At 43.3% G+C, this 15,992-nt stretch overlaps 1 protein-coding gene across 1 annotated transcript in view; it reads right to left on the reverse strand.

The window, feature by feature from the left end:
* Positions 1-15,992, reverse strand: part of LOC139381353 (RNA binding protein fox-1 homolog 3-like) — a 753,561-nt gene that overhangs the window by 335,925 nt on the left and 401,644 nt on the right. Inside the window, exon 4 of the mRNA XM_071124817.1 lies at positions 269-329. Coding sequence (XP_070980918.1) covers positions 269-290 — 22 coding nt within the window. The 5' untranslated portion in view covers positions 291-329. The remainder of the gene's footprint in view (positions 1-268; positions 330-15,992) is intronic.

Consider the following 15,992-nt stretch of genomic DNA (forward strand, 5'->3'; position numbering starts at 1 on the left):
TTTATAGCTGGCTCTAATGGGCATGCCCAGAACCAAAGGACTGCAGTCAGCACATTACCTCTCTCTGCCGCTCCCACTCAACCACACACACAGGGAGGAGCACACACACACAGGGAGGTGCAAACACACACAAGATTTCAAGTGCGGATGCAGGCACACTCGCACACACACACTTTTATTTTTATTGATCACACACCTGTGAGGACATACACTTGTGCACACACCCACACGCACACACACACACACACCCATACACACACACACTGACCTGCCCAGCTTGGGTTATCCATACAGCTGACAGTGGCGAGTGAGGGGACTTCTGTGCTGCCCTGAAGGAGACACAAACATTACAACAACATTAGTACAAACATCACAACAGTGCTAGTACAATAATCCCTGAAAGGCAAACCAACTTGATAAAAACATGACTTTGATAGTCATCCTCATCATCATCGTTAATTCTATGTGAAGAATGATGATTGGCAAAGTTTATGTCTTGTATTTAAAGAAATAGTGATATTGCCAACTACAACCTCTACACTCTTAGAAAAAAGGGTTACAAAAGGGTTCTTTGCAGAGGGACAGGGTTCTATCAAGAACCGTTTTGATCAGAAGAACCCTTTTTTGGAAGAAAATGGTTCCTTGTAAGGCAAATGGTTCTACCTGGAACCTTTAACATACTGAGAACCGTTTTTTGGAAGAAAGGGTTCTTTGAGGATTCTTTGGAAGGTATGAAGGATTCTTTGGGAGGCAAGAAGGGTTCTACATAGAACCATATATAATATTTCCCAGCATGCTCTATCACAGGGAGATTTTCAGAATGGTTTATTTTACTGTAATATCTGTGTTTTTGCGTTGCTTGGTTGATAAATGTTATGCTACACAAAGATAAACAACAGTTTTCTAAACAAATCCAATATGTTAGAATTGGGTTTATTGCACCTGTTACTGAGATGGTTGTTCCAGTTTAGATGAGTGAGGTAGTCTCAATTGTTCTGAATGCAAATTGTGGGAGATTAACATTTTCACTTGTTGGATATCCCAACTCTGGCTAGATTCCAACAGGAATTACATATCACTTGGCAAGCTTGCATAATGTGACTTGCAGTCCTGCTGTGTCCTGTAAACCAGGAGATTCATGACACCCCTGTGTTAGGGTATACGTTGACCCTGTATTGTCTTAAATCATTACATTTCAAAGGCTAGGAAGGCTGGTGGAACTGTTCGTCAACGGTTCTAGGAAGAACTCAACAAAGATAAAAGGGTTGTTGGTAGAACCCTTCGTAGACAGTTCTAGGAATAACTGTTAGATATTATAATGGTTCTTGATGAAACCCTTTTTAGAGGGTTCTAGGCAGAACCCTCCATAGAGGGTTCTAGGTAGAACCATATACATGGGGTTCTTTGAAGAAACCCCTATGAGAACAAACTGAAGAACCCTGTATGGTTCTACTTGGCACCTTTTGTTCTAAGAGTGTAGTAGATTATTAAAGTGTGAAATATGACAAACTATATCCACTGCAACATCGAACCTTTATTACACACATCTGTATCCTCAAGCCACAGAGAGAGAGAGATGAGTCTACGGGGACAAAACCACAGGAGCCTGGGGGCCCAGAGAAAAGAGAGGGATGAAGAGGGAGTAGAACACACGGAAGGAGAGAGGAGGAGAAATGACAATCTTGCAAGTTTACTTTTGGAACAGCTATGCCATACACAAACCTCCAGTGTGTAATACCATATTAGCTGTAGTGGACCCTAGGGAGTACATGCTGTCTGAGTGAGCAAACATTTCTCAGCTTGGTGCTTTATTATGATAATGAGCATAGTGTAATGGCAGCGAGTGGGGCCTATTCAGATTAAAAATGCATGGAGGCATGGAAGCTAGGGACGTTTCTACTGACAAGGAGAGGAGTGGCAAATCTGATGCATAGATATAACCCTTAAGGAGAGAGGGGGGGGGGGGGGTGAGAGATGCAGAGGGAGGGACAGAGAGAGTAAAGGAGAGGGAAAGAGAGAGTGAGTGAGTAATTAAGTGAATGAGAGGGAGATAGAGGCAGAGGGGAGGGGAGGGTGAGAGAGAGAGAACGACAGAGTGAAGGAGAGCGGGAGAGCACTTGTTGGAGAGATACTATAGTAAACATGCTCTCTCTCTCTCTCTGTCCTAGTATGCCTGTCAGTGTAGGCATGTTTCAAGTTGGCATTGACCCAATATGGGGCTGCATTGCCAGGCTGATCACTAGACTAGACAGAGAATTCAGATTTTTGGTCCCTAGAACCTAGATATAGAGAGCATGGAGTGCATGGAGTCCACCTGTGGGAAGTTCATATTAGCCTTTATATTAGCCTGTCTTTATAATATCTCACAGTTGACAGTGCACGTCAGAGCAAAAACCTACCCATGATGACGACGGAATTGTCTGTCGAGGCAAAGATCTGGGGAAGGGTATCAAAACATGTCTGCAGCATTGAAGGTCACCAAGAACACAATGGCCTCCATAATTCTTAAATGGAAGAAGTTTTGAACCACCAAGACTCTTCCTAGAGCTGGCCACCCGGCCAAACTGAGCAATTGGGGGAGAAGGGCCTTGTTCAGGGAGGTGACCAAGAACCCAATGGTCATTCTGACAGAGCTCCAGACTTACTCTGTGGATGTCCAAACTTTGACTGGTACTGTATATATAATATAATTTAATAGAATTGATCATCGTTGATTTAGATCTACTGTAGAGACAATTAATGTAGTAAAACAGATGTATACCTGATTTTGGGACCTGAGCCAAAGTCATCCCTCATCTGATCAGACACAAAGGAAAGTGTTTCCTCAGCATGATGTGTGCAGGTTGTTGGAGGGTTGATGAATGGTTGATCAGGCCACTGGACAGGTAATAATAATCACAGAATGACTACATCAACAGTCACTCTAGAGATTAGTAAATGCTGCTCTAGATGTTCATGGCGAGCAAAGATGATGTCATCGCGTGAGAAATGGAAGTTGAAGCTCCACGGATTCATGAGTACAAGAGCGTGTGCGCCAATGCGCGTGTGCGTGTGTGTGTCGTGTGTGTGTGTGTATCCCTAGTCTGTAGGTCTGGCAGGTGACTGGAAGTGAGTCCCAGTTATTCAACATACGATTAATCAAATCAAGTGTAATAACTCCAATCAAATTATAACAGCCTCCTGTGTACCATCATACCATCACAGGACTGAGAGAGGAGAGAGGGGGAGAGAGAGGAGAAGGAGGGAGAAAGAGGGAGAGAGTGAAGGATGGAGAGAGAGGGTTAGGGGGAGAGATAGGGAGTGGAAGGGAGAGAGAGGGTTAGGGGGAGAGATAGGGAGTGGAAGGGAGGGAGAGGGTTAGGGGGAGAGATAGGGAGTGGAAGGGAGAGAGAGGAGAAGGAGGGAGAGAGGAGAAGGATGGAGAGAGGGTTAGGGGGAGAGATAGAGAGTGGAAGGGAGAGGAGGAGGGAGAGAGAGGAGAAGGATGGAGAGAGAGGGAGAGAGGAGAAGGATGGAGAGAGAGGGGTAGGGTGAGAGGTAGGGAGTGGAAGGGAGAGGAGGAGGGAGAGAGAGGAGAAGGATGGAGAGAGAGGGAGAGAGGAGTAGGATGGAGAGAGAGGGTTAGGGTGAGAGGTAGGGAGTGGAAGGGAGAGAGAGGGTTAGGGGGAGAGATAGAGAGTGGAAGGGAGAGGAGGAGGGAGAGAGAAGAGAAGGATGGAGAGAGAGGGAGGGAGAAGGATGGAGAGAGGGTTAGAGGTAGGGAGTGGAAGGGAGAGGAGAGGGAGAGAGAGGAGAAGGATGGAGAGAGAGGGAGAGAGGAGAAGGATGGAGAGAGAGGGTTAGGGTGAGAGGTAGGGAGTGGAAGGGAGAGAGAGAGCTTAGGTATGAGAAGAGGCACTATGACCGCACAAAGAGGAAGATCAGAGAGCCTACTGACTCGTCTGTCTCTCGTAGACAGACACACTTGTGGAAAGACGCATGTAATATAACCGGTATCATAGACTATCACAGACTATGGGATGCAACAACTAACGAGGAACTGGTTCGTTCTGGTTCGCATATTTTTTTTGTATTTGCATCTTTCAAATAAAGGATGGGGAGGGGGCATTTGTCTCTACATTGTAATGAAAAACTGTAATGTATATTGTAATTTTTGGTATTACCAACAATAACATACTGTTGAAATGTTTTACTGTAAATTATGGTGCATTGTGGGAAAATGTTTGTGGGTGGGGAAGTAATTGATGTATTTTGAATGGTGCTGTAATTCCATTCCACAGAATAAAGTAGTTTAACATGTTTTTGGAGCTCCAAAAACTGTGACCAGTTTTGGTTTTGACCCCTAATGCAGGAAAACTGATATCCATTTTAACTCATTTCCACCAGCATGTTAAATGTGCAACCCAGAGGGGGAAAAACTCTAGACCATCCTTACTCCTGTCACGCCCTGACCTTAGAGAGACGTTTTATTTCTCTATTTGGTTAGGTCAGGGTGTGATTTGGGGTGGGCATTCTATGTTGTCTATTTCTTTGTTGTTTTTGCATAGTGTGGTTCCCAATCTGAGGCAGCTGTCTATCGTTGTCCCTGATTGGGGATATACGGTCATTTTTTGTGTTCGTTATTTTTGTTTGAGTGATTCTTGACAATAAAGCTCATGAACACTTTCCACGCTGCGCTTTGGTCTACTCTTCCTTACGACGACGAGCGCTACAACTCCACACACAGAGACACGTACAAAGCTCTCCCTCGCCCTCCATTTGGCAAGTCTGACCATAATTCTATCCTCCTGATTCCTGCTTACAAACAAAAACTAAAGCAGGAAGCACCAGTGACTAGATTAATAAGAAAGAGGTCAAATGAAGCAGATGCTAAACTACAGGATTGTTTTGCTAGCACAGACTGGAATATGTTCCGGGATTCTTCTGATGACATTGAGGAGTACCCCACATCAGGTGCGGCAGGTAACCTAGTGGTTAGAGCGTTGTACTAGTAATCGAAAGGTTGCAAGATGGAATCCCTGAGCTGACAAGGTAAAGATATCTGTCGTTCTGCACCAGAATAAGGCAGTTAACCCACGGTTCCTATGCCGTCATTGAAAAAATACTTCTTAACTGACTTGCCTAGTTAAATAAAGGTAAAAAATGAATAGTCACTGGCTTCATCAATAAGTGCATCAATGATGTTGTCCCAACAGTGACTGTATGTACATACCAGAAGCCATGGATTACATGCAACATTTTATTTAACCTTTATTTAACCAGGAAGGGCTCATTGAGATTAAAATATTTTTTTCAAGAGCGCCCTGGCCAAGATAGGCAGCACCAAGTCATTACAAAAAAAGTAGACAGACAGACAACATGAAACTACAAGTAATCTAGTAAAAACCATTGAATTCACAAGAGTATAAAATAGCAAATTAAAATCCTTCATCAGTGATTTAAAAAAACCAATCTGGACAAGTTCTTCCAGTTTAAAAGTATTTTGTAAGGTGTTCCAAGACCATGGCGCAGAGTACATAAAAGCCCTTTTACCAAATTCAGTTCGGGCATTTGGAACAGTTAGCAGGATAAAGTCCAGCGAACGAAGAGAATACCCACCACATTTCTGAACAATAAAAATGCACAAATAAAAAGAGAGTAAACCCAAAATGGCTTTGTAAATGAAAGTATACCCGTGACTGAGCCTACGAGTGACTAGAGAAGGCCAGCCAACCCTGGTATACAAAGTGCAGTGGTGCGTAAGGGTTTTGCAGTTTAAAATAAATCTCAAAGTGCCATGGTAAAGAGTGTCAATTGATCTCAAACACTGAGCGGAAGCATTCATATATAAAATATCCCCATAGTCTAGTAAAGGCATAAATGTAGCTGATACTAGCCTCTTTCTGGCTTCAAAAGAAAAACAGGCCTTATTCCTAAAATAAAATCCCAATTTCAGCTTAATTTGTTTTATAAATTGTTGAATATGCAATTTAAAAGAGAGGCTGTCATCAATTAAAATTACAAGATATTTATGAGGTTACAACCTCAATCTCCTTGCTCTGACAGGTAGTAATAGGTGAAAGGTTCAGAGGTCTATTTCTTGCATTAGAAAACACCATTAGTTTTGTCAGTATTGAGGATAAGCTTTAATTGACACAAGGTATGTTCAACAGTATAAAAAGCAGTTTGCATGTTCTAGAAAGCTTTTGTAAGAGAAGGCACAACAGTAAATAACAGTATCATCAGCATAAAATATGAAGTTGTGCATTCTGGATATTTTTGTCTAAATCATTTATATAAATAGTGAATAAGAGAGGACCAAGTACAGAGCCTTGGGGCATACCATTCAAGACAGACAATTTAACAGACATAAGCCCATCAAATTGAGTGCACTGAGTTCTATCAGACAGATAGTTAGCAAACCATGCAACTGCATGCTCCAAAAGACCTACACTCGTCAATCTCTGCCTTAGTATAGCGTGATCAACTGTATCAAAAGCCTTAGCGAGATCAATAAAAAGTGAGACAGTGCTGTTTTTGTCAATGGCTTCAGTGATATCATTTAAAACTTTCATGGCTGCTGTTATTGTGCTATGCTTCTTCCTGAAGCCCGATTGGTACATTGGTAAAATATAGTTAGTAAATAAAAACTCTTTTAGCTGTTCACTTACAAGGGTTTCAAGTATTTTCACCAGGGTTGACAGCTTTGAGATTGGCCTATAATTAGAGTTGGATCTCCCCCTTTTAAAAGTGGTAGGACAAATGCTGATTTCCAGATCTTTTGAATTTCATTACATTCCAGGGTTAGATTGAACAGAGATGTAAGTGGTTCAGCTATGAAATCAGCTGTCAGATTTAAAAAGCAGGGATCCAAAAGATCAGGACCTGCAGGCTTTCTCTGATCTAAGGATTTCAGGGCTTTATGTACCACCTGCACTGAGAATGGCAAAAAGCTAAAAGTTTGACCAGCTCTCACTGGTTCATCCACACAGGGTTGTACAGGGACAGATGACACTGAATCAAACAGCCTACCAGATGATACGAAGTGCTCATTGAAAATTCAGCATTTCAGCATTTTTGTCATATATAGCAACAGAGTCCTTCAAAACACATGACGGTAATTCATTAACATTACTGTTACCAGACATAGACTTAATAGCCTTCCAAAACTTTCTAGGGTCATTCGGGATTTATCAGTGGTAACAGACATAAAATATTCAGACTTGGCCTTCCTGAGAAGAAAAGAACACTTGTTTCGTAACTGCCTAAAAATAAGCCAATCAGCATCAGAACATGATTTCCTTGCTTTAGCCCAGGCTAGATTACAGTCGTGAATAATACAAGACAGCTCAGAGGAAAACTATGGATTATCCCGCCCTTTAAACCTGAACCTGCGGAATGGGGCATGTTTGTTTACTATTTGGGAAAAACCATCATGAAAGAATTTCTAGGCAGTTTCCACATCAGGGATAAGCTCAATCTTGCTCCAGTCAACATAAAACAAATCATGAAAGAAAGCCTGCTCATTAAAATACTTCAAATTTCATCCACGTAGAGCTGCCGCTTTCAAGGAGTGGGTGTATAACCTGGAAGTGTATAAGATATCCCGCTATGCCCTCCAACGAACTATTAGACTACAAAGTGAAGCACAGCCACGAGCTGCCCAGTGACACAGCCTACCAGATGAGCTATATTACCTCTACTGTATGCTTGCTTCGAGGCAAGCAACACTGAAGCATGCATGAGAGCATCAGCTGTTCCGGACAACTGTGTGATCACGCTCTCCATAGCCAATGTGAGTAAGACCTTTAAACAACTCAACAATCACATGACCTCAGGGACAGACGGATTACCAGGACGTGTACTCTGAGCATGTGCTGACCAACTCGCAAGTGTCTACACTGACATTTTCAACCTGTCCCTGACTGAGACTGAGTCTGTCCCTGACTGCCCTTTCCCACCTGGACAAAAGAAACGCCTATGTGAGAATGTTATTCATTAACTACAGCTCAGCGTTCAACACCATAGTGCCCTCAAAGCTCATCACTAATCTAAGGACCCTTGTACAAAACACCTGGTACAAAACAACTGGATCCTGGACTTCCCGCTGGGCCACCCCCAGGTGGTAAGGGTAGGTAACAACTAATCCGCCATGCGGATCCTCAACATCCCTTAGGGGTGCGTGCTCAGTCCCCTCCTGTACTCCCTGTTCACTCATGACTGCATGGCCAGGCACGACTCCAACACCATCTTTAAATTTGCAGATGACACAACAGCCTGTTCACCAACAACGATGAGACATCCTATAGGGAGGAGGTCAGAGATCTGGCCGTGTGGTGCCATGACAACAACCTCTCTCTCAATGTGATCAAGACAAAGGAGATTATTGTGGACTACAGGAAAAGGAGGACCGAGCATGCCCCCATTCTCATCGATGGTACTGCAGTGGAGCAGGTGAGAACTTCAAGTTCCTTGGTGTCCACATCACCAACATACTTTCATGGTCCAAACGCACTAAGACAGTTGTGAAGAGGGCACGACAAAGCCTGTTCTCCCTCAGGAAACAAATGAAAAGATTTGACATGGGTCCTCAGATCCTCAAAAGTTTCTACAGCTGCACCATCGAGAGCATCCTTTACAGCCTTATTCTAACAATCTACACACAATGCCCCATAATGACAAAGCAAAAACTGGTTTTGACATGTAAATGTATTAAAAATAAAAAACTGAAATATCACATTTACATAGGTATTCAGGCCCTTTACTCAGTACTTTATTGAAGCACCTTTGGCAGTGATTACAGCCTTGAGTCTTCTTGCTATGCCCCTACAAGCTTGGCACACATGTACAGTATATGGGGAGTTTTTCCCCATTCTTCTCTGAAGATCCGCTCAAGCTCTGTCAGGTTGGATGGGGAGCATCGCTGCACAGCTATTTTCAGGTCTCTCCAGAGATGTTCGATCGGGTTCAAGTCGGGCTCTGGCTGAGCCACTCAAGGACATTCAGAGACTTGTCTCGAAGACACTCCTGCATTGTCTTGGCTGTGTGCTTAGGGTTATTGTCCTGTTGGAATGTGAACCTTCGCACCAGTCTGAGGTCCTGAGAGCTCTGGAGCAGATTTTCATTAAGATTCTCTCTGTACTCCTTTCATCTTCCTCCTGATCCTGACTAGTCTTCCAGTCCCTGCTGCTGAAAAACATTCCAACAGCATGATGCTGCCACCACCATGCTTCACTGTAAGGATGGTGCCAGGATTCCTCCAGATGTGACGCTTGGCATTCAGGCCAAAGAATTCAATCTTGGTTTCAGCAGACCAAGGAATCTTCTTTCTCATGGTCTGAGAGTCTTTAGGTGTCTTTTGACAAACTCCAAACGCTGTCATGTACCTTTTACTGAGGAGTGGCTTCCATCTATCCACTCTACAATAAAGGCCTGATTGGTGGAGAGCTGCAGAGATGGTTGTCCTTCTGGAAGGTTCTCACATCTCAACAGAGGAACTCTAGAGCTCTGTCAGAGTGACCATCAGGTTCTTGGTCTCCTCCCTGACAAAGGACCTTTCCCCCGATTTCTCAGTTTTGCCGGGCAGCCAGCTCTAGGAAGAGTCTTGTTGGTTCCAAACATCTTCCATTTAAGAACGATGGAGGCCACCGTGTTCTTGGGGACCTTTAATGCTGCAGAAATGTTTTGGTACCCTTCCCCAGATCTGTGCCTCGACACAATCCTGTCTTGGAGCTCGAGCTTGGTTTTTGCGCTGACATCCACTGTCAACTGTGAGACCTTATATAAACAGATGTGTGCCTTTCCAAATAATGTCCAATCAATTGAATTTACCACATGTGGACTCCAATCAAGTTGTAGAATCATCTCATTATGATCAATGGAAACAGGATGCACCTGAGCTCAATTTCTAGTCGCATAGCAAAGGGTCTGAATAGTTATGTAAATATGATATTTCTGTTTTACATCTTTAATAAATTAGCAAAAACATCTAAAATCTGTTTTTGCTTTGTCTTCATGGGCTGAGGATTATTCATTTTTTAAATCCATTTTAGAATAAGGCTCTAACATAACAAAATGTGGAAAAAGTCAAGGGGTCTGAATACTTTCCGAATGCACTGTGTATATACCTTTTTTTCCACAATATTTATAATCTCTGTGGTGCAAATGTTAATCTACAATTACAGGTTTGCGCCTTACATCTTGCTTTCCTTTGAATCCCTTTTTTTTGCTGTCAAAAACAGTGAATCTATGGCATCATTTCGGAGCTTATAGTATACAAAATAAAACAATGTGTTTGACCAACGGTGTGGTGTCACGTATAACAATTTATGGTGTCACGTATAACAATGAAGAAAGAACCAGAATCACAGGGAAATCAGTGTGATCCCGCTACAAACAAAGCTTTGGATGTCATTGATCACATCATGTTTTTTTCAGTTGCACATTCAAAACCGCATCGCAGCTCCGGTATCAATTGTCCCATCATTACTTTTAACGGTAGAGCATTTTGCCATGTCCTTTTCGTCTGTTTTGCGCTGTAGTAGCTACCAGTTTGGAAGCCTTTGTTAAGGACTCCAGAAGTGCAAGTGATATAAAACACCAAATATTCAATAATTCTGTGGCGGGCCGGGTGCAGTGCACGCTGACACAGTTGCCAGGTGTACGATGTTTCCATCGACAAATTGGTGCGGCTGGCTTCCACATTGAATGCAATGTATTGACTTAGGCGACAACGGATCTTCTCTTTTTTCCTTGTGCTATTTTCCTACCTCCCGTTCCAGGACAGGAAGAAGGGAGTGAGGGAGCTATGGAGGCAGGGATGACACAAGTTATAAGGGAGGGAAGGAGAGGAATAATGGCATGGTGCGGACTGTTGTCCCTGCCACCTTCACTAAACCACATGTAGCAAATGTTAATGAGAGATCCCAAATGCCAGCGCACAGACCCACTAATGCATAACACTAGATGATACACAGTCTGAGGCTGGGCTGGGACAGGGTAGAGAGAGAAGGATAGAGAGTTGAAAAGGGAAGGATAAATTATATGGCCCCCAGGATAAAATTGGAGCAGTGAGAAGGAGGAAGAGAAAGAGTAGGAGGGGGAGAGAGAGAGGGAAGGAAAGAGAGAGAGACAGAGAGAGAGAGAGAGAGAGAGCAAGAGAGAGAAAGAGAGAAGGTAGGAAGGAATGAAAGAAAGAGAGAGAAGGAAGAAATGTGGAAAGGAAGGAAGGAAGCGCTGCTCTAATAAAAGTGCTGCTCTAATAAAAGCAGAGGGAATAATGGAGGAAGATCGCTGATGGGAGGAAAGTAAAAATGAAAAGCAAACTAACATTAAAGCCTCCAAAATAAAATGCACGGGTAAAATAAAGTAAACATTGGCAAACACACACACACACACACACACACACACACACACACACACACACACACACACACACACACACACACACACACACACACACACACACAAACCCAAAGCATGAATAGTTACAAACAACAGCATTGTTTATTTGTGTTGATTTAAGAAAATATGAGAAGCAGTAAAATGTAACAAGGATGTAAAGCTGTAAAAATCTATCATCCATCTGGAAGCGTGCGTGTGTGTGTGTGTGGGGGGGTATTTCCGTGGACAGAAAGTCATTATTTGTCCCAGTGTGTCTTTGTTTTGTAGTGAATTTGAGGTGCAAGCGTTGCAGGTTTATGACGGGGAGATGAGAACTTCACTGACTGAGAAGGGAGGATGGGTTGGGACGTGTGGAGGGATATTCTGTAATTAATTTAGAGAGGATGCTGTGTGGTGAGTGGGTTGGCCTCGCTACAGTCGGCTGTAACTGTCTTCTAACACAGGACTGTTAAAGGCCCAGTGAACTACTTTTGTTATTTTTTTATTTTTATTTTTCAGGGGGTGCTGCAGCTATGAACCTACTGTGCATCCACGTGTGTCTGTACACTCACAAACACACACTCTTCCCTCAGTGCTGACTCCTATCCCCACTTAATTTATGTAGGGTCACACAGTGTTTCTTGGTAGTCTTAAACAAATCTATTTTGAAACAAAAGTATACCTCACACACATGGTTATGGGCCTAATCATAGAACTGATGACGATCAGTCATTGTGAACCATGCACCAGGCTCCAGGTTTAAAAAGAAGAAGACACATGTACCATGCCAGATATAGAGTTGAAATGTATAACATTTTGAGTTTGCATTCCAATTTGACACTTTATACACAGTACCAGTCAAAAGTTTGGACAAATAGCCCTTACACAGCCTGGAGGTGAGTTTTGGATCATTGTCCTGTTGAAAAACAAATGATAGTCCCACTAAGCGCAAACCAGATGGGATGGCATATTGCTGCAGAATGCTGTGGTAGCCATGCTGGTTTAGTGTGCCTTGAATTCTTAATAAATCACTGACAGTGTCACCAGCAATGTACCCACACACCATCACACTTCCTCCTCCAGATGTGTCCAGATGTACTTAAACTCTGTGAAGCATTTATTTGGGCAGCAATCTGAGATGCAGTTAACTCTAATGAGCTTATCCTCTGCAGCAGAGGTAACTCTGGGGCTTCCTTTCCTGTGGCGGTCCTCAGGAGAGACAGTTTCATCATAGCGCTTAATGGTTTTTGCGACTGCACTTGAAGAAACTTTCAAAGTTCTTGAAATATTCCGTCATTTCGCTTTGCTTATTTGAGCTATTCTTGCCAGAATATCGACTTGGTCTTTTACCAAATAGGGCTATCTTTTGTATACCACCCCAATTATTTTCACAACACAAGTGATTGGCTCTCACACATTAAGAAAGAAAGAAATTCCACAAATTAACTTTTAAAAAAGCACACTTGTTAATTAAAATCCATGCCAGAGTATTACCTCGTGAAGCTGGTTGAGAGCATGCCAAAAGTGTGCAAAGCTGTCATCAAGACAAAGGGTGGCTATTTGAAGAATCTAAAATATAAAATACATTTTGATTTGTTTAACACTTTTTTGGTGACTACAGGATTCCATATGTGTTATTTCATAGTTTTGATGTCTACACTATTATTCTACAATGTAGAAAATAGTAAAAAAATAACTTGGAATGTAGGTGCCCAAACTTTTGACTGGTTCTGAACATCAAAGAAGAAATAAATATAACAAAACCCTTTGACATAGAAAACCAGTCTTTTGAAATAATATGTATTAATTATGAAAAATATTAATAACATGCACCATGAGGCCACTAGAGCAAGATTTGGTCATTTTGACTGCAGAAAAGGGCTAGAGAAGATGCTAAATGAGCCAGTGAGTCTCTAGCCCAGTGGCTCGAGGGCCACACCGGCAGTTTGAAATTCAATGGAGGACCAATTCTTTGTTAAAATCAATTTGCTGGGGCCTCCTGAGTGGCTGTGTAACCCATGAGGCAGCGCACAATTGGCCCAACATCGTCTGAGTTAGGAGAGGGTTTGGAAGACTGAGATTTCTTGTCCCATCTCGCTTTAGCGACTCCTGTGGCGGACCGGGCGCATGTACGCTGACACGGTCGCCAGGTGAATGGTGTTTCCTGTGACACATTGGTGCGGCTGGCTTCCGGGTTAAGCAGGCATTGTGTCAAGAAGCAGTGCGGCTTGCCTGGGTCGTGTTTCGGAGGATGCACAGCTCTCGACCTTTGCCTCTCCCGAGTCCGTACGGGAGTTGCAGCGATGGGACAATTGGATACCATGAAATTGGGGAGGAAAAGTGAATAAAAAAAATTGAATTTCTTCTTCTTCTTATTATTTTTATGACTCGCAGGCGGATTGAAGTGCCCGGCGGGCCGGATATGGCCCATGGGCCGTACCTTTACCCCACATGCACTAGTTGCTGGTTTTGAAGGTATTTGCCGACATCCTCAGGACATGGACAGAGGTCCAATTTCGAAGTCAATCTTGTGTGATCTCACTGCCTCTCCTCTTCTCTCTTCTCCTCACCTCTCCCACCCTCTCTCCTCCCCTCTACCACCCTTTCTTCTCTTCTCTCCTCTCCTCCCCTCTTCTATCCTCTCTCCTCTCCTCTACCACCCTCTCTCCTCTCCTCTACCAACCTTTCTTCTCTCCTCTCCTCCCCTCTTCCACCCTCTCTCCTCTCCTCCTCTCTCCTCTCCTCCCCTCTCTCCTCTCTTCTCCTCTACCACCCTTTCTCCTCTCCTCTCCTCCCCTCCCCTCTACCACCCTCTCTCCTCCCCTCTACCACCCTCTCTCCTCCCCTCTACCACCCTCTCTCCTCCCCTCTACCACCCTCTCTCCTCTCCTCTACCACCCTCTCTCCTCTCTACCACCCTCTCTCCTCTCCTCCCCTCTACCACTCTCTCTCCTCCCCTCTACCACCCTCTCTCCTCTACCACCCTCTCTCCTCTACCACCCTCTCTCCTCTCTACCACCCTCTCTCCTCTCCTCTACCACCCTCTCTCCTCTAATCCCCTCTACCACCCTCTATCCTCTCCTCCCCTCTACCACTCTCCTCTCCTCTCCTCTCCTACCCTCTCTCCTCTCCTCCCCTCTACCACTCTCCTCTCCTCTCCTCTCCTCTCCTCTCCTCTCCTCTCCTCTCCTCTCCTCTCCTCTCCTCTCCTACCCTCTCTCCTCTCCTCCCCTCTCTTCTGTACTAGTACTTATAGCTGAGAGAGGGAGGTGGCCGCTTTCTCAGAAAACAGCTCTCATTTACTGCTACTTCACGACTCACAAACTTCACTTTCTGAAGACATGCAGAAAAGCCCTTCCAATATTCCATGACATGTAATATTCTGATTCAACTTCCCATAAAATGTTAATGATTTTCATATACTGTACTATATGGTAATATGGATGAGTGTGTGTTATGGGCTGTGCTCTTTATGTCTTGGCCGAGGAACACCCTAACTTAGCAATGTGTGTGTGTGTGCGTGTACTTGTGTGTGCGTGTGTGTGCTTGTACATCTGTGTCGATGTGTGTGTGCGTGTGTTGGAGAGAACAGTTCTAGGGCCCCCCAACCCCATCTACATACGTTCCCTGGGGATGCATAGGTGGAAACATGTAAATTAACCATGAATAAATGAAATGGATGAAGCGTCGTGTGTACACAGCAAATTCTCCAGTCTTAAAAAAACTAAATGAACACTGAATGAACACTTTTTCTTAGAATAGAAACATCATAATATTAGTCAAATGAATTCCAAACTCTAAAAGTAATTGGAAAGGTAGATACAAAATATTTGTGACATTGTGGTTACAACAAAAAATGTAAACAAGATGGTGTGTTTTTATTTAGAGTAGTGAAGGACAGCTGGTGGCATTTTGAAAAGGTGTGAACATCCCCCCTACCTGCAATGTATTCGATGCTTAAGTATTCTGAAGTGTTACATTTCTACATTTCAAAACAGCAGTATAGTATTTCTTCATCAACATCTTTATGCTTTCGTAAATAAAATGACTAGAAACAGTTACCATTCAAAAACGAGCTGTTTATAAAAAAAAAGACATTGCTACTAAAGAGAACAGACAAAATGGACATAGAAAGAGGCTGGCTTGATGAAAATTATGGTGCTACCTGTTCCAGGTTTAGGACCACCACGAGAGGACTTGAAAATGAGCCTGAGCTGAGAGGATGACCAAAACTATACTTATTTTGGTTTCAGTGCATTTTCTTTAAAAAAAATGTATACAGCCTATCAATGTGTCGGCATACTGTGTAATACAATCGATAATTAAATAAAGGTTTAATAAAAATAAAAACAATTATTGTGTACTAAAAACATGAATGTGTTTTTTCAGAGCATACAACCATGCTGACAACCATCCGTGGAGATCAGTGGACAATGGGCTGAACAAGGGGCCGCACCGAAAAGACACATGGTTGCCAAGAAAGCTGTTTGTTTTGCTAGATTCTTAAAATGGGTACGCAGCATTTGTGTGTTAATTCTTAATTGATCTACCGTTTCCATCATAGGCCACTGTAATCGATGGGGGCTCAGGGCAGTACCATTCTGCTCATCTGATGAAGGTGTACATGGATC

Source organism: Oncorhynchus clarkii, chromosome 23 (assembly GCF_045791955.1).
Source record: "Oncorhynchus clarkii lewisi isolate Uvic-CL-2024 chromosome 23, UVic_Ocla_1.0, whole genome shotgun sequence".
NCBI lineage: Eukaryota > Metazoa > Chordata > Actinopteri > Salmoniformes > Salmonidae > Oncorhynchus > Oncorhynchus clarkii.